Source organism: Salmo salar, chromosome 17, assembly GCF_965601325.2.
Source record: "Salmo salar chromosome 17, fSalSal1, whole genome shotgun sequence".
Taxonomy (NCBI): Eukaryota; Metazoa; Chordata; class Actinopteri; order Salmoniformes; family Salmonidae; genus Salmo; species Salmo salar.
Window position 1 is genome coordinate 25,318,754 of NC_138307.1, and position 26,696 is coordinate 25,345,449.

The window sequence follows — 26,696 nt, forward strand, 5'->3', positions numbered from 1 at the left end:
TTGGCAATGAGAGAAACTGGATTACCTGGACTATTTCAATGATCTCAGAACAATTAGTGTTTTATGAAGAGTCTTTCATCCTGTGTTTAATATTTATTTATTTTTTGTTTATAGTGTTTAGAATGGAATCATGTTAGGGGTTAAGACAATGGGATGATTCTGGAAGGTGTTCCGGAAATACCATTTTCAGAAAGTGTCGCACTTCGCCAATACTCAAAACAAAATATCCTTTACATATTCAGTCATGTATGTACTGTTTATTATTTCTCCAGTGGATGTCAATTCTGGTGTTATACGTAGAGGAGTAGGCAATCATTTGGAAAGGTGGAATTATTTAATATTATGTTAATAATACTAATAATAACAATTTACCACCATCAAAAGGAACAATGTAGTTATACCTCTAGATTGGATATTTTATTATGAATTCGTTTTTCTAGCCATTTACCAAACTTATTACTGTGTTGATAATTTATTTGAAATATTGATCATGCTTTTTTCCCCCAGTACCTTCTCTCTCTCGCTCTCTCGTAATCTCTGCTCAGTCAGTCTACGCTTTTAGCCATTCGTTACTGTTAGATCATGTTGTGCCTGTTTTCCTTGCCTGACGCTGTTTTCCTCTCCGCTACGGTTCCGCCCGCTCTGACTCTGGTCCATGTCTCCGGTTCCACGTCTCGTCATCCTGCTACTCTGCCCTGGATTCCCTTCTCTACTACTCCCTTGGATTCCCCTCCGGACCTGCTTACCCTGTCCCAACCCCTCTCGCTCCAGCCTTAGCCTCCGCACCTCGTCCCCTGCAACCCACCTGAGCTTCCCCTGGCCTGCAATCCGTCTTCCCCCTGTGTTTCAATAAATACCTTGGTTCCTTCATCCCAGTTTCCTCGTCTTAGCTTGCTCTTGGGTTCCCCTGTTCCACTCCGAGTAACAACTGGGGTTGATTAAAAAAGTACACTTAAATTACAATGTTTAATTATAATTTCATTATGATTGTCATACTGTCGTAAACATCAAATATTAATCATACAACTACATAAAGTGTATATAGTGCATAAAACAGCCCCAAATTAATGTGAAATAAAATAACAAAAAATTCACTGTAATATGCAGTAAACTAGTGTTTTCCAATGGTGTAGCTGGCATATTATGGTCATGTTGATGACAATGGAGTAGAGATCTATTAGTGGCAGACATCTCTAAAAAAGTCTACCAGACATTTTTACAGCAATCATTTTTTTACATAGTGGTCATCAAAGTTAACTGTAATATAACTACTTTAAAAAAACATGATAACAATAAAGAATGTGGAGATAGACCATTTAACACTATGTATTATCTCTCTTTAATAAAATATTTAAAAAACACAGTAGGTTGTGGTAGATACATATGATGAATGATAAGAGGTGTGATAAGTGTGCAGAAGGGGTATGAGACAAATAATTGTGTAGTTTAGTAGTATCGGGGGAAGAAGTGCTATGTTTTAATTGTACGGGTGCCCATGGTGCTGGGGATCAGAAGTGTCTGGTGGGAGAGAGGCAGGTTGAGGTTAATTTGGTCAGAGTAGTGCAGGGGGTGTGGTTAGAGTAGTGCAGGGGGTGTGGTCAGAGTAGTGCAGGGGTGTGGTCAGAGTAGTGCAGCGGGTGTGGTCAGAGTAGTGCATTGGGTGTGGTTAGTGTAGTGCAGGGGGTGTGGTCAGTGTAGTGCAGGGGGTGTGGTTAGAGTAGTGCAGGGGGTGTGGTCAGAGTAGTGCAGGGGGGTTAGAGTAGTGCAGTGCAGTTAGAGTAGTGCAGGGGGTGTGGTCAGAGTAGTGCAGGGGGGTCAGAGTAGTGCAGTGCAGTTAGAGTAGTGCAGTGCAGTTAGAGTAGTGCAGGGGGTGTGGTCAGAGTAGTGCAGGGGGGTGTGGTTAGAGTAGTGCAGGGGGGTGTGGTCAGAGTAGTGCAGGGGGGTGTGGTCAGAGTAGTGCAGGGGGTGTGGTTAGAGTAGTGCAGGGGGGTGTGGTCAGAGTAGTGCAGGGGGGTGTGGTCAGAGTAGTGCAGGGCGGTGTGGTCAGAGTAGTGCAGGGGGGTGTGGTCAGAGTAATGCAGGAGGTGTGGTCAGAGTAGTGCAGTGCAGTTAGAGTAGTGCATTGCAGTTAGAGTAGTGCAGGGGGTGTGGTCAGAGTAGTCCAGGGGGTGTGGTCAGAGTAGTGCAGGGGGGTGTGGTTAGAGTAGTGCAGGGGGGTGTGGTTAGAGTAGTGCAGGGGGGTGTGGTTAGAGTAGTGCAGGGGGTGTGGTCAGAGTAGTGCAGGGGGTGTGGTCAGAGTAGTGCAGGGGGTGTGGTTAGAGTAGTGCAGGGGGGTGTGGTTAGAGTAGTGCAGGGGGTTGTGGTCAGAGTAGTGCAGGGGGGTGTGGTCAGAGTAGTGCAGGGCGGTGTGGTCAGAGTAGTGCAGGGGGGTGTGGTCAGAGTAGTGCAGGGCGGTGTGGTATGCTGAAGCAGTGAAGAAATTAGAGGAGGATGGGTCAAGGGGGAGGGATCCTGAGAGGATCTGTGCCAGCACAGAGGGATAGGCCAGCAAGTCATATGCTATCGAGTCATATGCTTCAGTAAGGTTGACTTCTTAGCGTTCATAGTAATGATTATCAACTGTACTGCAGAGATGGAACGTAAATCACAGAATATAGATGTTGTGATGGCAGCCGCAGAGAAGTATTTGGGTATACGAGATCTGATTTGATTTGATTCCAGAAGAGTACAGGGTGTGTTGATGGGTGGTGTCCCGCCCTCCGAGGCCATTGGCATGGTGCAGGAGCAGATAGGATCACAGTAGTGGAATGGGGTAGTGGGTTTTAAATGAGTGTAGAGTTATTTGGAAGGGTATTTTTAGGGGGTATAGAACATTTATTTTATGTTTTTTCCATTTTGTAAGACAAAGTATAATGGGTTTATATTATAATCTAGTTGGGGGCGGTAATGCAACATTTTCGATGCCAACCACCGTTCAATTCCGGAGGAGGAGGAGGAGGAGAAGAAGAAGAAGTTCCGGGTAGGCGTGGACCATTCTTCAGAATAACAAAAGCGTTAGAACTGTGCTGTCAAGACGATAACCTTTGTATGTATTACTACAGGTATGTCTTTGCACGTTTGCACTTTCTAATATCGAAAGAACATGTCATAACATGCTAGGTAACAAATCCGTAACAAAGGTTGTTATGTGTTGTTTTTGTGTCAAAAACCGAGTGAGAGAAGAACGCGAACAAATATTTTACATGTCACATAGCTAGAAGATTTGGGGTTTGTCTTTTTGAATGTTCTGTACGTTATGTCAAGGTAATTTAATAAAGAATCAATTTAATTGAGATGTTATTGTTTTTTTGTTTTAAAAAAAAGTCTCACGAGCATGTAAAATGGCGGCGCCAACTCTGTCTGTGTTCCATGATATAACACAGTAAAAACACCACATCAATCAAATTGTAGTCAGTCAAGAAAAACACCTGTGAAAATTTGTATCTTAGACGAAAATCTGTATTTTGCTCCTAAATAACTGCCATTTACACAACGTTCTAATGATTATTGAGAAAAATGTAGGATGTTCTGTCACCATTATTTTGTAAGGCTTGATAATCTGAAATCAGAATAGAAATACATTTTATTAGTAAAATCACTGTGGAAGCCCAAAACATATTATAACCTATGTAATGATTGCATTGTTTGCGCTATAACCTGTTAGTTCATATGCCTTGCCACTGTGATATATAGGCCTCAGGCCTAGACAATAAGACGCAGTGGCAGAATAAATTCAACCACACATTTTTAATAACAAAACCGGAGAGCAACATCTGTCCGGTGAAGTCTACAAAACATATTGCATGTAACAAACAGTTAAGTGACCTACAACATGGTCAAGCAAGGTAATGTTTCCGACATTTTCGGACTACTAAACAGCTATTGATGTAGAACCATGGAGAGTTACCGCAAGTCAAAGAAAACAGGAGCTGCCTCCACTATTCCAGCACCATTTCAACTTCAACATCTAATCATTTATGCTTAGTCTTTTTGGTAAAAGATACAAATTACATTTTAGTCAACGTCAGCTAAATATGATGTGGCTGTCCATGGCACTGAGGGGGGGGTGTGTGTGTGTGTGTGTGTGTGTGTGTGTGTGTGTGTGTGCAAGTAGAAAACACATGTTGACTCACCCTACTTGTAGAGAAAGGCCAATGCTATCCAACTCTTTCATGTTGCTTAAATGGTCTATAACTCTGTCATATAGAACACGCTTTAAGTTTTTCTTTGTCCTAGGCTACCTGGCTAAAATGCTTGCTCACTAGGCTTTCATGGGCAACAATGCGCCAGGCCAGCTAGGTAACATTAGCGTACTACAGTGCATTCGGAAAGTATTCAGACCACTTGACTTTTTCCACATTTTATCACGTTACATCTGTATTCTAAAATGGATTAAATTTATGAGGAAAAAAATGCAATCTACACACAATACCCCATAATGACAAAGCAAAAACAGTTTATTTTTTATTTTAGCCAATTTATTTAAAAACAAACAAAAAACAGATACCTTATTTACATAAATATTCAGACCCTGTACTCAGTACTTTGTTGAAGCACCTTTGGCAACGATTACAGCCTCGTCTTCTTGGGAATGACGCTACAAGCTTGGCACACCTGTATTTGTGGAGTTTCTCTGCATTGTTCTCTGCAGATCCTCTCATGCATTGTCAGGTTGGATGGAGAGCACTGCACAGCTGTTTTCAGGTCTCTCCAGAGATGTTTGATCGGGTTCAAATCTGGGCTCTGCTTTGGCCACTCAAGGACATTGAGACTTGCCCCGAAGCCACTCCTGCGTTGTGTTGGCTGTGTGCTTAGGGTCGTTGTCCTGTTGGAATGAGAACCTTCTCCCTAATCTGAGGTCTAGAGTGCTCTGGAACAGGTTCTCATCAAGGATCTCTCAGTACTTTGCATCCTTAATCTTTTCCTTGATCCTGACTAGTCTCCCAGTCCCTGCTGCTGAAAAATATGCCCACAGCATGATGCTGCCACCACCATGCTTCACCGTAGGGATGGTGCCAGGTTTCCTCCAGATGTGATGCCAGAACAGCTTCAATGCGCCTTGGCATAGATTCTACAAGTGTCTGGAACTTCCTGTGTGGAAGCACTTCATGCTTTCAATATACTTTGTATCCCTCATTTATTCAAAGTGTTTCCTTTATTACATCTAAAATGGACAGAGTTATTGCTCGAGTTGCAAAACAAAATGGAATATGAATTTGCGGATAAAGTTCAGAATGACACAATTTCATGCGTACAACATCTAAAGACCTGGATCACTATACTATGCAGTTTCTAAAAGGACGAATTTGGGTGTTTTTGTGCCGCCTTTGTTGATGTTTTTTTCGTGGCCCCCATACTGCTAAACAGCAATATCATCCAATTCACGCATTGTCATCCCTACTGCCTCTGATCTGGCAGACCCATTAAACACCATAAACACTCACTAAACACAAATGCATTTTTGAATAAAACCTGAGTGTTGGAGTGTGCCCCCGGCTTTCCGTAAATAAAATAAAAAAACTGGAAAATCATGCCATCTGGTTTGCTTAGAGTTGCGCTATGCAGAAATCCCTCCATTTCCTGGTTGCAAAAATGTGAATAGTTCATCTAATTTCAGTTTGTGGCAAAACAAGCAGTCTTTGTGTGGAGAATCATTGTACCATCTAAACCGCTGTGAAATATATTTTCCATAACCAAAAATAATGTATAGTCAGTTGTTTGACGCTGGTGTACAGTACAAGACCGAAAGTAAAAGACTCAAAAACTAAACTTAAGAATGGAAAGCACAGGAATGGCGCACAAAGAACGTATCTACCGGTTCTTAGACTTGCTTTCAATGAGACTGAAAGATCTATTACTCACAATTGTGCATTTGGTCGGGTTGCCCAAAAAGTTACACATTGTTGCTTTAATATAAGGAATTTGATGTATAGCATTTACTTTTACTCAAGTATGAAAATTGAGTTATTTTTCAACCACTGACGATTTGGGTTTTGAGAGTGAAAATATACAGTGAAAACAAGGTTATTCAGTAAAATAGTACATAGTGCGGCCTAAAACAAACTGCAACCTTGTACTAAATGTCTTTTGAGTCAGTTATGCATTTATATTCATTTTTAAATCTACTATAGGTTACATGCACTTACTTTGTCATTTAAAGTGTGAACTTTGTCTAATGTAAATGAATGAAAGTTTTGTTGTCAATGTTTAGCTGCCTGATGTATTGAAATTAAATAAGTGAATAAGAAATGTTAGTTTTTTAATCTGTTTATTTAGAACCTAACAGACAACTAGTCAAAGCTCCAACCAAATGTATTCACTCACTGGGTCAAACAGCTGCATAAGACAGACATGTTTTCACAAACTCCTACCCATTCTAGACAGACAATAGATCTCTGTTGCTAGGCAGGAACTTAAGTTGTTCTTCTCATTGGTGTAGTCATGGCCCTGCCTCCTATGTGTGTATGTCATAGGAGTGTTCCTTCATCTGACCTGACCTCGGCCCACATTCCTCACTCCTCCCTAATCCACAGCTATACAATCTTATCAGTGACTGAAACCAGACCGTTGCCCTTCTCTCCATAGGATACATGAGATTTAACCATAACATGTTCTGAGAATGTAAACTATCTGCACTCCCTTTTCTCCCTCAGTACATTTGCATACACCCAATTCTAATATGTTAATATGAATAAGGATATTTCAAGTTAGAAGCCAAGAGAATAAATCTAATATATTTTTAGAGAATAGAGAAAGCGCCAGAACTGTCAAGTCAATAACTTTTTGTGTCCGTTCCTCTTTATTACTACAGGCCAACTCAGATTGTCTGAGGCCGGTAACATCAACAGTGAGGACAAACCCAGCCTGCCTCTCTCCTTCCACACTGAGTCCAAACCTACAGTCACTGGGTCCAGATTGTGACAGTGGAGCCCAGTTTGCAATGCAGGATCCAGAGATGACATCAGTGAAGCTGGAAGACTGCAGTCAAACACTGGAGCTGAATGTCAACATTAAAGATGAAGAAGAGGAGAAGATTGGAAAATCTGTTAGTCATGGTAAGAGCAGGTTTTGTCTATAAGTTATCTTCATAAGTTAGACCTCCACAAGTTATGACCCAGTCTGTTGCTAGGTTGAATTCTGTAATTCAACATCACACATCCCTGAACAACTGGTCTATCTGGAGTGATCAGAGAATAGACTAAAGAAATGAAGAAGACAACCTGACAGTGTTTTGAAGTTGTATGAAATGAGTCTGTAGTTACTAGGCTTGGGTGGTATACTGTATACCAGGGTATTTGGAAAATGCCACGGGATGGTTTTTCAATATCGTTGAAACTATTTATTTGATTTAAAAAAATTTTTTAATATTTGTATAAGGTCACCCTTGGAGCCTTTTTCCTCGCTCGGTTTTTTTCCTAGGTTCCTCCATTCTAGGGAGTTTTTATTAGCCACCGTGCTTCTACATCTGCATTGCTTGCTCTTTGGGGTCTTAGGCTGGGTTCCTGTAAAGCACTTTGTGACAACTGCTGATGTAAAAAGGGCTTCTTAAAATACATTTGATTGATATGTACAGTTGAAGTTGGAAGTTTACATACACCTTAGCCAAATACATATAAACTCAGTTTTTCACAATTCCTGACATTTAATCCTAGTAAAAATGCCCTGTCTTAGTTCAGTTAGGATCACCACTTTATTTTAAGAATGTGAAATGTCAGAAAAATAGTAGAGATAATTATTTATTTCAGATTTTATTTCTTTCATCACATTCCCAGTGGGTCAGAAGTTTACATACACTCAATTAGTATTTGTTAGCATTGCCTTTACATTGTTTAACTTGGGTCAAACATTTCGGGTAGCCTTCCACAAGCGTCCCACAATAAGTAGGGTGAATTTTGGCCCATTCCTCCTGACAGAGCTGGTGTAACTGAGTCAGGTTTGTAGGCCTTGCTCGCACATGTTTTTCAGTTCTGCCCACACATTTTCTATAGGATTGAGGTCAGGGCTTTGTGATGGCCACTCCAATACCTTGACTTTGTTGTCCTTAAGCCATTTTGCCACAACTTCATTGTCCATTTGGAAGACCCATTTGCGACCAAGCTTTAACTTCCTGACTGATGTCTTGAGCTGTTGCTTCAATATATGCACATCATTTTCCATCCTCATGATGCCATCTATTTTGTGAAGTGCACGAGTCCCTCCTGCAGCAAATTACCCTCACAACCACGACATGATGCTGCCACCCCCGTGCTTCACGGTTGGGATGATGTTCTTCGGCTTGCAAGCCTCCCCCTTTTTCCTTCAACCATAACAATGGTCATTATGGCCAAACAGTTCCATTTTTGTTTCATCAGACCAGAGGACATTTCTCCAAAAAGTACGATCTTTATCCCCATGTGCAATTGCAAACCATAGTCAGGCTTTTTTATGGCGGTTTTGGAGCAGTGGCTTCTTCCTTGCTGAGCGGCCTTTCAGGTTATGTCGATATAGGACTCGTTTTACTGTGGATATAGATACTTTTGTACCTGTTTCCTCCAGCATCCTCACAAGGTACTTTGCTGTTGTTCTGGGATTGATTTGTTATTTTCGCACCAAATTACGTTCATCTCTAGGAGACAGAACGCATTCCTTCCTGAGCAGTATGACAGCTGCGTGGTCCCATGGTGTTTATACTTGTGTACTATTGTATTAACAGATGAACGTGGTACCTTCAGGCGTTTGGAAATTGCTCCCAAGGATGATCCAGACTTGTGGAGGTCTACCATTTTTTTTCTAAGGTCTTGGCTGATTTCTTTTGATTTTCCCATGATGTCAAGCGAAGAGGCACTGAGTTTGCAGGTAGGCCTTGAAATACATCCACAGGTACACCTCTAATTGACTCAAATTATGTAAATTAGCCTACCAGAAGCTTCTAAAGTCATGACATAATTTTCTGAAATTTTCCAAGCTGTTTAAAGGCACAGTCAACTTAGTGTATGTAAACTTCTGACCCACTAGAATTGTGTTACAGTGAATTATAAGTGAAATAATCTTTCTGTAAACAATTGTTGGAAAAATGACTTGTGTCACGCACAAAGTGGATGTCCTAACCGACTTTCCAAAACTATAGTTTGTTTACAAGAAATTTGTGGAGTGGTTGAAAAACGAGTTTTAATGCCTCCAACCTAATTGTATATGAACTTCCGACTTCAACTGTACACTGAGAGTTCAAAACATTTTAATATTGAGTTGCACCCCCCCACAGAACATGGAGCATGGACTCTAGGGCTGACCCCATTTAGTCGATTATTTGGTCGATAGGCTGTTGGTCCACGAACATTTCTTAGGTCGAGCAGTAGCAAATATAAAACAAATTAAATTCATGGTGTACGAGTGACCTGTTTGTTTCACGCCTGTCTGAGTGGACTAATCCATTGTGGAGGCTGTGGGGATGGCGCAGTCCATCACTCTAAGACATGTGCTACTGAAATTGTCTATGGTTATATTATGTAAGAACAATGGTGCATCACTAATAAAAAAAAGTTGTATTTTATAACAAATGCGCTTTTTCCTGTGTTGGATAGTGGTCGCTGTCTGTGGTTCTGAAACACATCAATGTGCTTGGGAGAAATGTTGTCAGTAGTTTGTAGAATAAAACAAAAATGTTAATTTTACCAAAACATACCTATAAATAGTAAAACCACTGAAACCGATAATTATGCAGTGGTCTGTTAATTTTTTCCAGAGCTGTATATCAACAGAAATAATACAGATCTTGCTTGTGTTGCCTGTTTGAGTGTTTGTTTAATAGCCTACTGATTCCATGAGCACCAAGACTCATGCAACCACATGTTGGATAAACAATTTCACGAATTTGGCTGTTTGTAGTCTTTGCTAAGCTGTAATAAAGGCTTTACTTTCTCTTTCTGTTAAAACAGCCTCTCTGGTATTATTTATGATTCATTTAGTGACAGAAAAATAATAATAATAATAATAGCCTTCCTTTTTCTTGATATTTCTTGAATATTACTATTATTATGATCATCATTATGATAATAGGTAATGGCGTTATCATTGGTAGGCTTAGTATAATAGCCTTGTATAACCACCATCCAGCTGTAGTCCTAAGAGCGCATCCTTTAAAGTATTAATACCGTAACTTACTTAGGCCTGTATTTCAATACTTATATAGTCTACTGTATCAATCAGTCATGAATTCGTTCATGTCATCACACAGCATACCAGTCATTCATGATTTTAAATGGAATCAAGCATTTTAGTTTTAAAATCAAATAAAAAAGCAACACTTGAATAATTAGCGTAAACAATAAATAAACCGTTCCATTTCGGAAATTGCTTTCACGAATGTGACTGTTTTTAGTCTTTGCTGTAATAAAGGCATAACATTTAATTTTTTTACAACAGACTCTCCGGTCCGCTTATAATTTATTTTGTGTTGTTTACATTGTTGCAAACGGTCAGAAAAAGGATATTGTAATCTAACAGCACCTGTTTGGCTCACATAATATGCCGACAGCATTTGCTCCTTACCTCATTTGTCTTGATCTCCATTTTTTTCCACAACTAGTCACATGTATTCCATACATCTGACTTCCCCTTTACCTCCTGAGCAACCAGTAAACATTCTCCAGTTTCGAGTTTGTCACTTTGTCGTGTCTTTGGCATCATTAAAACTGAAGACTTATTTTTATCAAATAACTCTCTGTAATTATTATTACGCGATTAAACTAATTAATCATGTAACTGTAATTAACTAGGAAGTCGGGCACCAAGGAAGATATTCAGATTACAAAGTTATAATTTTCCTAATATAACATTTCAGTTATTTTAATATCTGATCAATTAGTCTTCAAATTAATGGATTATTCTTTACCTCACGTTAGTCTCACTCCAAACGTCTTAAATTGTTGGTTATCTGCACGAACCCAGTCTTCACTATGAGTCATCCATACATCAATTGTCTTAAATTATTTATTTACTAACTAAGTAATCACAGAAATGCATAAACAAACAGTAGATATAGTTACAAGGAAATCATAGTGGAGTTTCCCTAGCGGGATAAACCGCTATCGCGGCTTGGTGGGCAAAAGGGAAGTGGGGGTCGACAGATAAGACACTACAAAGTCGATAATTATAACAATTGAAATGCTAATCCTTTGCACATGAACGCTCACTCATTCAGGAATAATTGCAATCAATATATATATTTATGCTCAGTGTGTCGTCCTGATCTCTGTTGGAAAGTTTGTTTCTGTTGGAGAGTTTGTCCACCCTCTCTCTCTCTGCCGTGGTTAGAATGGATAGTGCAGAGTAACATTCAGCAAAGTCGTTATAGAATAGATGTTTCGGCGGTTGTCGGTCTTCGCGTTCAATGATACCGAATTCCTAGCTGCAGACTAGTAATTAGTATCAAAGATTTGTTCTTATTCTGTCGGTTAGATAGTCTAAGAGTTTAACCTCTATGGGCTAGGTGGGACGCTAGCGTGCCACCCGTGGTGCACTCCATCAACAGCAGGTGCATTTCAAGAGCGGCAAATTTGAATCCAAATAAATGTCAAAATTCAAATTTTTCAAACATACAACTATTTTACACCCTTTGAAAGATAAACATCTCCTTAATCTAACCACGTTTTACGATTTCAAAAAGGTTTTACGGCGAAAGCATAAATTTAGAGTATGTTAGGACAGTACATTTACAAGAGTTGTGTGTAATGTTTTGTCAAGTCAAAGACAGGGTCACCAAAACCATAAAACCAGCTAAAATGATGCACTAACCTTTTACAATCTCCATCAGATGACACTCCTAGGACATTATGTTAGACAATGCATGCATTTTTAGTTCTATCAAGTTCATATTTATATCCAAAAACAGCGTTTTACTATGGCATTGATGTTGAGGAAATCGTTTCCCTCCAATAACCGGCAGTCAAGTCAGCGTCACAAATTAAATAATTAAAATTAGAAAACATTGGTAAAATATTATATTGTCATTTAAAGAATTATAGATTTACATCTCTTGAACGCAATCAACTTGCCAGATTTAAAAATAACCTTACTGGGAAATCACACTTTGCAATAATCTGAGCACTGCGCCCAGAAAAATACGCGTTGCGATACAGACTAGACGTCATGTTGGGGAGATCTAAAATCGAAAATACTATGTAAATAATCCATTACCTTTGATTCTCTTCATCAGATGTCACTTCCAGGTATCACAGGTCCATAACGAATGTAGTTTTGTTCAAAAAAGCTCATCATTTATGTCCAAAAATCTCCGTCTTGTTAGCACATGATCTAAGCCAGCCGGACTTCTTGTCATGAACGAGGGGAAAAAATATATTTCCGTTCGTTCAAACATGTCAAACGTTGTATAGCATAAATCATTAGGGCCTTTTTTAACCAGAACATGAATAATATTCAAGGTGGACGAATGCATACTCTTTTATAACGTATTGGAACGAGGGTACCCAACATGAACTCGCGCGCCAGGTGTCTAATGGGACATCATCGTTCCATGGCTCTTGTTCGGTCAGATCTCCCTCCAGAAGACTCAAAACACTTTGTAAAGGCTGGTGACATCTAGTGGAAGCAATAGGAAGTGCCAAAATATTCCTCAGCCCCTGTGTTTTTCAATGGGATAGGTTTAAAGGTAATACAACACATCAGGTATCCACTTCCTGTCAGAAAATGTTTCAGGGTTTTGCCTGCCAAATGAGTTCTGTTATACTCACAGACACCATTTAAACAGTTTTAGAAACTTTAGAGTGTTTTCTATCCATATATAATAACTATATGCATATTCTAGTTACTGGGTAGGATTAGTAACCAGATTAAATCGGGTACATTTTTTTTATCCAGACGTGCAAATGCTGCCCCCTAGCCCTAACAGGTTAACCACGTGGTATGGTTGAGAAATGCATGGTCTCTACTCAAACCTTAGCCCTCTGTGATGAGGTACTGGTCTACAACCTTAGTCCTCTCGTGGGTGTCGAGGTAAGCTGGTCTGAAATGGGAAAACCCAGGTGGGGGTTTTATTCGGAACATAGAAAAGGGCTGTCCCATGACGCCGGGTCCTGCCTGTGCTCAGGGGGCGGTCCTCTGATTTAGTTCAACTCCAAAGGGAATTGGAGTTTCCTTCATTAAACAGTCTAAAATCACATTACATCATTTCACAAATAGTTTAATCTTTACTCATTCATTTTATACAACAATTAGATGTAAGCCTCATAACTGAGACTCTTGTATAAACAGGGTTATGGTAATGTGGCTGTATTGTCTCTCATGAGTTTCACAAAATTGTACCAAACGGACCAGTTCATAGCTGGATTCTTCCCCGGCCGTGTATACATTCTCCAGAACATGAATATTGTTCAGTTCTCACGTTCTGTGCTGTGGAAGAAATTCATTTGTTCTCTCTATGAAACTCACTCTCTCTCTATACTGTCTGGCCATGAGGAAGAATCTCCTCCAGGAATTTATGACCACTCTGACCACAGCAGCCTGGGTGTAGGAGAGAGAGAGAGAGAGAGGGGGATGGTGCAGAGGTAGGGGGATGGTGCTCGCTGTGTCCAAAGAGGGCAACGTCATGACAACGTCCTCCTCATCAATTTTGCTGTTATGATGTTCTGAGTTTGTTTATGTGATTATGATATGCTATAGGTTAGGCCCTATTGGTCATGTGCATGCGATGCATACATAACTCTCATAAATAGAGTAAGGATTGAGGGAATAGGGTATGATTTTCCTAAACAAATCAGGGATTTCAGTAACAGAAATTTTCTGTCAGAAATGGGTGTAATTATGTTGCAGCTTCAGCAACACGGACAGCGCGATAAACACTGTTGATGTTCTGTGGTGGTCGGTGCAGCAGGGAGGAGAGTGAGACAATGGGTGCTAGTCACAGTCACTCACTGTTTATAAAAATAAATAAAAAGTCTGAGCCCAGCCAGGCACGATCAAATCACTTGTGGTCGGACTCCCTCTAGTCATTTGTGTGTCTTAATTATTTCATCAAACAGTGCACTTAAACCATCAGAAACGCTCAGTGCATATGGTTGATTTGATTAAAACACAACAGATGTGTCTATACAGTGCATTCGGAAAGTATTCAGACCCCTTGATTTTTTACACATTTTGTTACATTACAGCCTTATTCTAAAATTGATTAAATAAATAAAAAGCCTCATCAGTCTACACACAATAACCCACAAGGACAAAGCGAAAACAGGTTAAGACATTTATGCTAATTTAAAAACAGAAATACCTTATTTACATAACTATTCAGACCCTTTGATATGAGACTCGAAATTGAGCTCAGATACATTGTTTCCATTGATCATTCTTGATATGTTTCTACAACTTGATTGGAGTCCACCTGTGGTAAATTCAATTGAGTAGGCACATGTCTATGCAAGGTCCCACAGTTGACAGTGTATGTCAGAGCAAAAACCAAAGCCTCTCCTCAGTTAAAGGCATGAAATCCGTCATGGAGTTGGCCGAAAGGCACCTAAAGACTCTCAGACCATGCGAAACAAGATTCTCTGGTCTGATGTTACCAATATTGAAGTCTTTGGCCTGAATGCCGAGCGTCACGTCTGGAGGAAACCTGACACCATCCTTACGGTGAAGCATGGTGGTGGCAGCATCATGCTGTAGGGCTGTTTTTCTGCACCATGTACTGGGAGACTAGTCAGGATCGATGGAAAGACAGAGTAAAGAACAGAGAGCTCCTTGGGGAAAACCTGCTCAGGACCTCAGACTGGGGTGAAGGTTCACCTTCCAACAGGACAACGACCCTAAGCATACAGTCAAGACAACACAGGAGTGGCTTTGGGACAAGTCTCTCAATGTCCTTGAGTTGCCCAGACAGAGCACGAATTTGAACCCGATCGAACATCTCTGGAGAGACCTGAAAATAGCTGTCCAACCTGACAGTGCTTGGAAGGATCTGCAGAGAAGAATGGGAGAAACTCCCCAAATACAGGTGTGCCAAGCTTGTAGCGTCATACCGAAGAAGACTCGAGGCTGTAATAGCTGTCAAAGGTGCTTCAACAAAGTACTGAGTTAAGCATCTGAATTAGTGATGCACCGATATGACATTTTTGGCCGATACCGTTATCATATATTTTCCTTGCCCATAAAAAAGATACCGATAACCAATATTTACATTTTTTGTGGCCTTTTAAACATTCTAGTACAGTGAAATAGTTAACACACACACGGACGCAGCGGTCTAAGGCACTGCATCTCAGTGCAAGAGTCGTAACAACATCCCCTGGTTTGAATCCAGGCTGTATCACATCCGGCTGTGCACAATTGGCCTGGTGTCGTCTGGGCAGTCATTGTAAATAAGAATTTGTTCTTAACTGACTTGCCTAGTTATATAAAGGTTACACACACACTGACCAAAAAGTTATTTTGTTGGCATTTAAGTATATCCCCATTACCAGTAAAACATAATCAAAACCTATTTCTTTCACTTACTTGCTGTGCTGTTTCGTTGTTCAGTTGTTTCATTCTCAACCAGGATTTCTATTTGACGTGTCAAATAAGCTTGTTGACCAATCAGGACCTGAATATGACTGCACGTCACAGTAATTCTACGCATTCATTCATTTTTTACGTAGTTATTACACATTGATTACACTATCACTCGTATTTCATATGTCACAACGATTCATTGATACGTATGCTATGATGCTGGTAAAGTTGTCTCGCGCAGGTACAGTGCTGGTCAGAAGAGAAGAAAAAAAAGCCAGCTAGCTCATGGATGCAAACAATGTTCTTCCCCAAAAACATAGCAAAACGACATCTGTTTCAGTAGCTAAAGTTATCTAGCTAACTATATAGCTAGGTGTCATCTAAAATAACCCTAATTTATAAGACTGTTCTTATTTGATTAATGGTGGTTGGACCCATCTATGTGTAGTTAGCCACAATAAGGATTAGCCACAATAGTGGACTTTGCGGTTAGCCTTCAAAATAAAGGTATGGCATAATTCTACTATTTGTATTAATTTGCATCACTGTCAATGACATACTTTTATTTTGTAGGCAAACCGCAAATTCCACTAGTGTGCCTAATCCTTATTGTGGCTAGCTTCACAACACATAACCCGGTCCGGTCGAGCCTCACTAGGAAGATGAAGCTAGCTGGCTGCTTATAATGTTAGCTTTGGGCAACAGGGTTAAGTAGCTGGCTAGCTATTTATTTTCATGAACTGAAGTTCAATTTAATAGGCGAACCACAAGTGACAACCTAGCTAATACTTACAAGGATTCCTAAATCATTGCTAAGATTAATGAAAATGACTGCAGTTTCTACTGGTCATTGTTTTCAGGCTGGTTGTATTGGTGCTAACTAGGTACCAAGCTAAAGCTAGCTAGCTAGCTACCCCAGAAGTTGCGGTCAAAGAAATTATGCTTTATTACCAACACAGTAATAAACACATCGTTCACGGCCGGTGTTTGCTTGTTAGCAGACTTTTTTGTACAGCTTTGACAGTGCTACTGTATCTTTTTTGACACGCAAAGACTCAAACGGCGTTCCATAGTATGTATGTCGAGAAGCTAATAGCAGTGACTCTATTACTGTGTAACTCCGGTAGTGCAACAAATAGCACACTTGGTAGTGTGTATCGGTGCTTGACCAGTCGGCGAAAGCCAACGTCACCCACGATAGAGAACGGTTGATTGTCAAGGGCAATGAATTCCATTATCTTGGCTTTAATGGATTTCGCCTTTGAGTTGTCTCGCTGAAATTTTCTTACTCTTTCAAATGACTGCTCGACTTGTTGACCACTCGATCCACACAGCGGATATTGTGTGGGCTAGGTTAGGAATGCGATGTCGCACGTGTAGCTTCATTTTACGTGGCGTCATTACGTAGGTATGCACGGTAGCTTTGACATTGGTTTTTAACATCGGCGTTAAACTAGACATCGGGCCGATACCGATGTTGGCATTTTTAGCTAGTATCGACAGATTCCGATATGTTCACCGATATATCGTGCATCCCTAGTCTGAATACTTAGGTAAATGTAATATTTCTGTTTTTTATTATTTATACATTTAAAAAAAAACTGTTTTTGCTTTGTCATTATGGGGTAATATGTGTAGATTGATGAGAAATAACAAACAATGTAATCCATTTTAGAATAAGGCTGTAACGTAACAAAATGTGGAAAAATTCTAGGGGTCTGAATAATTTCCGAATGCACTGGAGAAATACATGTTTAAACATTTTTGACCAATCGATTAGCTGAATGAACCACATATTTTTGTTGTTGTTGGGGACAGCCATAATGGACACTACAAGGTGTCGAAAGCATTTCACACGGAGGCTGGCCCATGTTGACTCAAATGCTTCCCACAGTTGTGTTAAGTTGTTTGGATGTCCTTTGGGTGGTGGACCATCCTTGATACATAAGTTAAACTGTTCAGCGTCAACCCAGCAGCATTGGAGGTCTTGACACAAACCGGTGCGCCTGGCACATACTACCATACCCCATTCAAAGGCACTTAAATCTTTAGTTTTGCCCATTCACCCTCTGAATGCCACACATACACAATCCATGTCTCACCTGTATCAAGGCTTACAAATCCTTATTTAACCTGTCTCCTCCCCTTCAGCTACACTGATTTAAAGCGGATTTAACAAGTGATATCAATAAGGGATCAAAGCTTGCACCTGGTCAGTCTATGTCATGGAATGAGCAGGTGTTCGTAATGTTTTTCCGATTCTGCGTATGTCACAAAAACTTGACTTTTTTTCTCCTGATACTGTTCACACAGGTGACGTTGAGACATTCTCTACATCCAGAAAGCAGCAGGAAGATCACAGAGCTAAGAGGTCTCACCACTGCCCACATTGTGAGGAGATTTTCCCAATTCTATCAAAGCTAAAAATACACCTAAAAATACACACAGGAGAGAATCTGTATTCCTGCACTGACTGTGGGAAGAGCTTCACAACATCAAGGGCTCTGACAGTTCATCAGAGAGTGCACACAGGAGAGAAGCCTTACTCCTGCTCCGACTGTGAAAAGAGTTTCTCCCGATTGGATAAGTTAAATAGGCACCAGCTAATACATACAGGAGAAAAGTCTTACTTCTGCTCTGAGTGTGGGAATTGTTTCGCCCAATTTAATACCTTAAAATCTCACCAGCGTATGCACACAGGAGAGAGGCCTTACTCCTGCTCTGACTGTGGGAAGAGTTTCTCTCAACTGGGAAGCTTACAAACACACCAGCGTATTCATACGGGAGAGAAGCCTTACTCCTGTTCTGACTGTGGGAAGAGCTTTAGAACATCAGGGGCTCTGACAGTTCATCAGAGCGTGCACACTGGAGAGAAGCCTTACTCCTGCTCTGACTGTGGGTGCAGATTCTCTCAAAGGAGAAACTTAAAAAACCACCAACATATACACACAGGAGAGAAGCCTTACTCTTGCTCTGACTGTGTAAAATGCTTCACAACATCATATGAGCTAACAGTTCATCGGAGAACACACACAGGAGAGAATCCTTACTTCTGCTCTGACTGTGGGAAGAGTTTCTCCCTATTGGATACCTTAATCAAACATGAACGTATACATACAGGAGAAAAGCCTTACTCCTGCTCTGACTGTGGGAAGAGTTTCTCTCAACAGAGTAACTTAAAAAGACACCAACGTTCACATACAGGAGAAAAGCCTTACTCCTGCTCAGACTGTGAAAAGCGTTTTTCCCAATTGGATAAGTTAAATAGTCACAAGCGAATACATACAGGAGAGAAGCCTTACTCCTGCTCTGACTGTGGGCAAAATTTCTCCCAACACAGCAGCTTAAAGAAACACCAACGTATACACACAGGAGAAAAGCCTTACTTCTGCTCTGACTGTGGAAAATGCTTCACAACATCATCTGAGCTAACAGTTCACCAGAGAACACACACAGGAGAGAAGCCTTACTTCTGCTCTGACTGTGGAAAATGCTTCAAAACATCATCCGAGGTAACAGTTCACCAGAGAACGCACACAGGAGAAAAGCCTTACTCCTGCGCTGAATGTGGGAAGAGTTTCTCTCAACAGAGCAACTTAAAAAAACACCAATGTTTACATGCAGGAGAAAAGACTCACTTCTGCTCTGACTGTGGGAATTGTTTCACCCAATTATATACCTTAACATGTCACCAGCGTATACATACAGGAGAGAAGCCTTACTCCTGCTCTGACTGTGGGAAAAATTTCTCTCAACACAGCAGCTTAAAGAAACACCAACGTATACATAAAGGAGAAAAGCCTCATAAGTTCTCTCAGACCAGCTAAGATAAAGTCACTCCATCACTTAATTCTCATGTCATAAAGTAAGTGGTAACAGTGAATTGGATCCTATTGTTTCTCACTGTGTGAACTGTGTAGAGGAAAGGGAGAATTATAGAATGTTAGCCTCTACTAATCAGTGTGCACCTTGTCAGTTTTGGTGTGTTTTGTTAGCTTCTACTGTAAAGATATTGAGATGACCTTGGATTTGTCCTTAGGGTTGAATACCCTCTGCGGTTTCTCTTGTTGAAACAACGGAGTCTGATGGTTGACTGTGTGGTACTGCTTCCCTCTGCAGTTTTCTGTGGGAATGAGCTAGTAGACACAACATGTATCAGATAGAGATGGTGTGAGGATCGGTTTTCACCTTGGATATATATTTTTTGACTACTAAGGGACTGTAAGGTATTTATAATAAGGGATACCTGGAGAAAATCTCTCTGAAATGGAAATGGATGGCCCTCCCTTCAGTTAAATATATTTTTACTCGACCCTTCCTGAACACTTGAAAAAAAACACAAGTGACCCTCCCCTATACCCAAAATAATAATTGAAATATAAAGTGGATTGCAGAGTGTTTACCCTCACTCCCAGGACAGACCAGAGCCTTAGATATGCAGTTTTAGAAACTGTTCTTCATTTTGTAAGCATTACATGGCAAAGTAGCCAGAAGGTTGTGGATTCGCAGAACACCGTGGATAAGGGTAGGGGTGAACATACAGGTCCCTCCACTAAAATTGTGACCCTTGGTAAATATGAGCAAAACGGGCTGTGAAAAAAATGTCTTTGCTGTTTATCCTCTTGGTGTTTCATTAAAAATAATCACCAAAATCTAACCTTTAATTAAAGTAAAATGATTGAAAAAAATACATGTGAAATAAATGTTTTTCTTCAAAACATGTGTGCCACAATTATTGGCACCCCTAGAAATTATTATGAGTAAAATCTAACTGAAGTATATTCCCATTCATATTTTATGTTCTTAAGTTCACCTGAGTGATTAGGAACACTTAAGTGGTAAGCCATGACTTCCTGTTTCACTGGGGTATAAATATATGGTGACACACAGGCCAAGTTACCATAGTCATCCATCACTATGGCAAAGACCACAGAATACAGTGATGATGTGCGATAAAAGGTTGTTGAGCTGCACAAGTCAGGAAATGGCTATAAGAAAATAGCTCAACGGTTGAAAATGCCCATTTCCACTATCAGGGCAATAACTAAGAAGTTTAAAGTTACCGGAGATGTTAACAATGGGCCTGGAAGAGGACGTGTGTCTATATTGACCCCACGCACAGTGAGGAGGATGGTTTGAGTGGCCAAAAAATCTCCAAGGTTCACAGCTGGAAAATTGCAAACAGTTGGGTCTTGGGGTCAGAAAGTCTCCAAAACTACAATCAGACGCCACCTACATAAACACAATTTGTTTGGGTGGGTTGCCATAAAAACGCCTTTGCTGTCATCAAACAACAAACTCAAGCGCCTACAGTTTGCCAGACTTTACTGGAACTTTCAATGGGACCGGGTTCTATGGTCAGATGAGACCAAAATTGAGCTTTTTGGAAACAAACACCAGAGGTGGGTTTGGTGTAGACAGAAAGATAGCCATGCAGAAAAGTACCTCATCCCCACTGTGAAGTATGGTGATGGATCTTTGATGTTGTGGGGCTGTTTTTCTTCCGAAGGCCCTGAACCACTTGTTAGGATACATGGTATCATGGACTCCATCAAGTACCAGCAGATATTAAATCTAAACCGGACTACATCTGCTAGGAAGCTTAAATGGGCTGTGGTTGGATCTTCCAGCAGGACAATGATCCAAAGCACACCTCAAAATCAACACAAAAAAATGGTTCACTGACCACAGAATCAAGGTTTTGCCATGGCCATCCCAGTCCCCTGAACTGAACCCAGTAGAAAACCTGTGGGATGAGCTGATGAGGAGAATCCACAAGTGTGGGCCTCGGAATCTGAAGGATCTGGACAGATTCTGTATGGAGGAATGCTCTCAGATCCCTTGCCATGTGTTCTCCAACCTCATTACCTATTATAGGAGAAGACTTAGAGCTGTTATCTTGGCAAAGGAAGGTTGCACAAGGTATTGAATGAAGGGGTGTCAATAATTGTGGCACACATACACTATCATTCAAAAGTTTGGGGTCACTTAGAAATGTCCTTGTTTTTGAAAGAAAAGCAAATTTTTTGCCCATTTAGATAACATAAAATTGATCAGAAATACAGTGTAGACATTGTTAATGTTGTAAATGACTATTACAGCTGGAAACTGCAGATTTTTAAGGGAATATCTACGTAGGCGTACAGAGGCCCATTATCAGCAACCATCACTCCTGTGTTCCAATGGCACATTGTGTTAGCTAATCCAAATGTATCATTGTAAAAGGCTAATTGATCATTAGAAAACCCTTTTGCAATTATGTTAGCACAGCTGAAAACTGTTGTCCTGATTAAAGAAGCAATAAAACTGGCCTTCATTAGACTAGTTGAGTATCTGGAGCATCAACATTTGTAGGTTCGATTACATGCTCAAAATGGACGGAAACAAATAACTTTCTTCTGAAACTCGTCAGTCTATTCTTGTTCTGAGAAATTAAGGCTATTCCATGCGAGAAATTGCCAAGAAACTGAAGATGACGTACAAAACTATGTACTACTCCCTTCAGAGAACAGCGCAAACTGGCTCTAACCAAAATAGAAAGAGTGGTAGGCCCTGGTGCACAACTGAGCAAGAGGACAAGTACATTAGAGTGTCTAGTTTGAGAAACAGATGCCTCACAAGTCCTCAACTGGCAATTCATTAAATAGTACCCGCAAAACACCAGTCTCAACGTCAACAGTGAAGAGGCTACTCCGCGATGCTGGCCTTCTAGGCAGAGTTGCAAAGAAAAAGCCATATCTCAGACTGGCCAATAAAAATAAAAGATTAAGATGGGCAAAAGAACACAGCCACCTTTAACCGCAGGACTACCATGCTAAAAAAGTTGTTTTGCACGCCCTCTCATGTACAATGGCTTTAGCATAGTCTAAGATTGGAACCGTGCTAAAGTTTACTATCAACTGTAAAAATGTTGTTTAACAGAACCAGTTACAACTGAAGTATCTGACATCAACAAATGTCATCAGGCAGGCCTACAGTGCATTCGGAAAGTTTTCAGACCACTTCCCTTTTTCCACATTTTGTTATGTTACAACCTTATTCTAAAATTGATTAAATAAAACATTTTCTTTATCAATCTTCACGCAATACCCCATAATGACAAAGAGAAAACAACAGGTTTTTAGACATTTTTGCAAATTTCTTACAAATTAACAACAGATACCTTATTTACCTAAGTATTCAGAATATTTGTTGTGAGACTCGAAATTGAGCTCATGTGCATCTTGTTTCCATTGATCGTCCTTGAGATGTTTCTACAACTTGATTGTAGTCCACCTGTGCTAAATTCAATTGATTGGGCATGATTTTGAAAGGCACTATATAAGGTCCCACAGTTGACCGTGCATTTCAGAGCAAAAACCAAGCCATGAGGTCGAAGGAATTGTCCGTAGAGCTCAGAGACAGGATTGTGTTGAGGTACAGATCTGGGAAAGGGTACCAAAAAATGTCTGCAGCATTGAAGGTCCCCAAGAACACAGTGGCTGCCATCATATTTAAATGGAAGAAGTTTGGGATCACCACGTCTCTTCCTAGAGCTGGCCATCCTGCCAAACTAAGCAATCAGGGGAGAAGGGCCTAGGTCTCGGTGGTGACCAAGAACCCAATGGTCACTCTGACAGAGCTCCAGAGTTCCTCTGTGGAGATGGGAGAATCTCCCAGAAGGACAACCAAATCCACAAATCACAGAAGCCACTCCTCCAAAGTAAAAGGCACATGAAAGCCTGCTTGGAGTTTGCCAAAAGGCACCTAAAGGACTCTCAGACCATGAGAAACAATATTCTCTTGTCTGATGAAACCAAGATTGAACTCTTTGGCCTGAATGCCAAACTTCACGTCTGGAGGAAATCTGGCACCTCCCTATGATGAAGCATGGTGGTGGCGGCATCATGCTATGGGGGATGTTTTTCAACGGCAGGGACTGAGAGACTAGTCAGGATTGAAGGAAAGATGAACGGAGCACAGAGAGAGTACAGAGAGATCCTTGATGTAAATCTGCTCCAGAGCGCTCAGGATCTCAGACTGGGGGCGAAGGTTCACCTTCCAACAGGACAACAACCCTAAGCACACAGCTAAGACAACGCAGGAGTGGCTTCGGGACAAGTCCTTGATTGGCCCAGCCAGAGCCCGGACTTGAACCCGATCGAACATCTCTGGAAAGACTTGAAAATAGCTGTGCAGCAACGCTTCCCATCGAACCTGACAGAGCTTGAGAGGATCTGCAGAGAAGAATGGGAGAAACTCCCGAAATACAGGCGTACCAAGCTTGTAGTGTCATACCCAAGAAGACTCAAGGCTGTAATCGCTGCCAAAGATGCTTCAACAATGTACTGAGTAAAGGGTCTGAATATATATGTAAATGGATTTTTTTTTCATTCTTAAAACCTTTTTTGCTTTGTCATTATTGGGTATTGTGTGTAGATTGATGAGAGTGAAGAAAAAAACCTATTTAACCCATTTTAGAATAAGGCTGTAAAATAAGAAAATGTGGACAAATTCAAGGGGTCTTTATACTTTCCGAATGCACTGTATTTTATAGGCTATGCATTGGATAATGGCACAAAGCTCTAATCAAATTCAGAAATGTATATGCTTTTGAATGACATGTCTGGTTTCGTGGGATGTACCGGGTTACCCGAAAGAAAAGTGATTTATTCTCTGGATGGGACATTTGTAAAATACCAGGAAAATATTCAACCCTAATGGTGATTGAAGGAATTTGCTGACAAAATATATGGATAGTTTACTATAATTTCATCTGTCAAACAGGTACAGGCCTTCCTCTTTTTTCTTAAATAGGAAGGAATATGCTCCAACACAAAGCGCTCTTATTGTTAGTAGCCTAAAGTCATTTTCATTTGAAGACCGTTTAAATGAATTAGACCTTCTCGAATTAGTCTACTTTCAGGACCTGTGCTCTGTCCATCTCCGCAGCTCCCACTTCATAGTAATGTAAATTACTCTATGGCTTATTGTGAGATCAATAACTCTAAAGAAATAGTTTCATTATATGCAATGAAACACATTGCTTTAATTCAAATCAATTATAGTCGTAGCTCTAGTTGTCCTCGTCTTCAGGTTCTCCCTCTCAAACTGAACAGGACATCAGTAGGCCTAGTCCGCGCCACAGATTATTTTAATTTTTTACACCCTCACACCTCCTGAAATCAAATCAAATGTTATTTGTCAAATGTGCTGAATACAACAGGTGTAGACATTACAGTGAAATGCTTAATTACAAGCCCATAACCAACAATGCAGTTTTAAGAAAGTGCCACAGTACACAGCACAGTTATTGGTAGGTAGCACAAAGGGTTTACCTCAGCAAAAACAGGGCAGGCCAGGGCTCATGCTTACATTTTTATTTGTTTTATTTAACTAGGCAAGTCAGTTAAATAGCATGCTATAGAGGCAATGTATGGTATCACTGTATAAGTGAGTTAGCTAGCATGCTTTTTTAACATTTTAAAATGTATTTTTAAAATGCTATAAATGTAATATGTTATTGCTCTATAAGGGAGTTAGCTAGCATGCTTTAAATGTAATGTGTGTTATTGCTCTATTAGTGAGTCAGCTAGCATGCTCTAGATGTAATGTGTGTTATTGCTGTATAAGTGAGTCAGCTAGCATGCTCTAGGTGTAATGTATGTTATTGCTGTATAAGTGAGTTAACTAGCATGCTCTAGATGTAATGTATGTTATTGCTCTATTAGTGAGTTAGCTAGCATGCTCTAGATGTAATGTGTGTTATTGCTGTATAAGTGAGTCAGCTAGCATGCTCTAGATGTAATGTGTGTTATTGCTCTATTAGTGAGTTAGCTAGCATGCTCTAGATGTAATGTGTGTTATTGCTCTATTAGTGAGTTAGCTAGCATGCTCTAGATGTAATGTATGTTATTGCTGTATAAGTGAGTTAGCTAGCATGCTCTAGATGTAATGTATGTTATTGCTGTATAAGTGACTTAGCTAGCATGCTCTAGATATAATGTATGTTATTGCTGTATAAGTGAGTTAGCTAGCATGCTCTAGGTGTAATGTATGTTATTGCTGTATAAGTGACTTAGCTAGCATGCTCTAGGTGTAATGTATGTTATTGCTGTATAAGTGACTTAGCTAGCATGCTCTAGATATAATGTATGTTATTGCTGTATAAGTGACTTAGCTAGCATGCTCTAGATATAATGTATGTTATTGCTGTATAAGTGAGTAAACTAGCATGCGCTAGATGTAATGGCCGCATTAGCTAATACACTGTTGTTGTTACAGATTCATCAACATCATTGAGCCATCAACATGATTGAGCCCTGCACATCTATGTAAGAGTGGCAGGTAGCCTAGCAGATAGAGCGTTGGGCCAGTGAAACCAAAAGTGAAAAATCTGTCGACGTGCCCTTGACCAACAAATTCTTATTTAAAATGACGACCTACCTCGGCCAAACCCGGACAACGCTGGGCTAATTGTGCGCCACCCTATGGGACTACCAATCACGGCCGGATGTGATGCATCCTGGATTGGGAACGCCTATCCATTGCAGTGTAGCCTAGTTTTATATACACCATCCCAGCAGCACAAAAACTAGGGAAGGAAGTCCATTTTCGTAGAAATATAACTTTGCACTGTGCTTCTCCGTGCATGGTCTTGGTATAGCCTCTGCCTATAGTATAGGCTATGGATCATGTTGGATTCTAACTACTTTATTGAACTTTGTATAGGAAAGTTACTGTGAGGTGAGTACAGAAGGTGTCTGTCCAGACATGTTTTGTTCTTGCTGTGTATTAATATTTCTAAGGATGGAGGTTAAGAGCAACAGGCTAGTCTCAGTTCCTGATAAGTTAGGTTAGTTTCTATGTAACTAGGGCAAGGAGAGAGGTGGAACTCAACATCGAGATGAGGACAACAGTTGAAGAGAGAAGAAACCTCTGGGAGGAGGGCGGCAGGGGTCCACCCCAACGACACTAACCACAGTTCTATCTCACACACCTCTCCGCTCATGCTGCTCTGGACTCAGGCAGGGCCATGACAATGTAATAAGTAAGAGGAACAGAGACTGATTGTTTATCTTAGAAGTGGTGAGTGGTGACTCCACCTAGTTGGAAGGTATAAATATATGCTTGTGTGACTTGTATGTTGTATTTGCAGCTGAAGCATCCAGTGGGTTTAATAAAGCTGGTTTGTGCTTTTA

At 40.4% G+C, this 26,696-nt stretch overlaps 1 protein-coding gene across 2 annotated transcripts; it reads left to right on the plus strand.

Annotated features, from left to right (window-relative positions):
- The first annotated feature begins 3,009 nt into the window (after positions 1–3,009).
- LOC145861378 (uncharacterized) lies at positions 3,010–26,696 on the plus strand. Of its 2 annotated transcripts, XM_082963675.1 has the most exons (4): positions 3,010–3,101; positions 6,851–7,094; positions 17,830–19,381; positions 25,780–26,696. In XM_082963675.1, the coding sequence occupies exons 2-3, from the start codon at positions 6,980–6,982 to the stop codon at positions 19,341–19,343; spliced, it is 1,629 nt and encodes a 542-aa protein (XP_082819801.1). In that variant the 5' UTR covers positions 3,010–3,101; positions 6,851–6,979; the 3' UTR covers positions 19,344–19,381; positions 25,780–26,696. The 2 variants fall into 2 exon arrangements, with proteins under 2 accessions (XP_082819801.1, XP_082819800.1); XM_082963674.1 differs by having other exon boundaries at positions 17,830–26,696.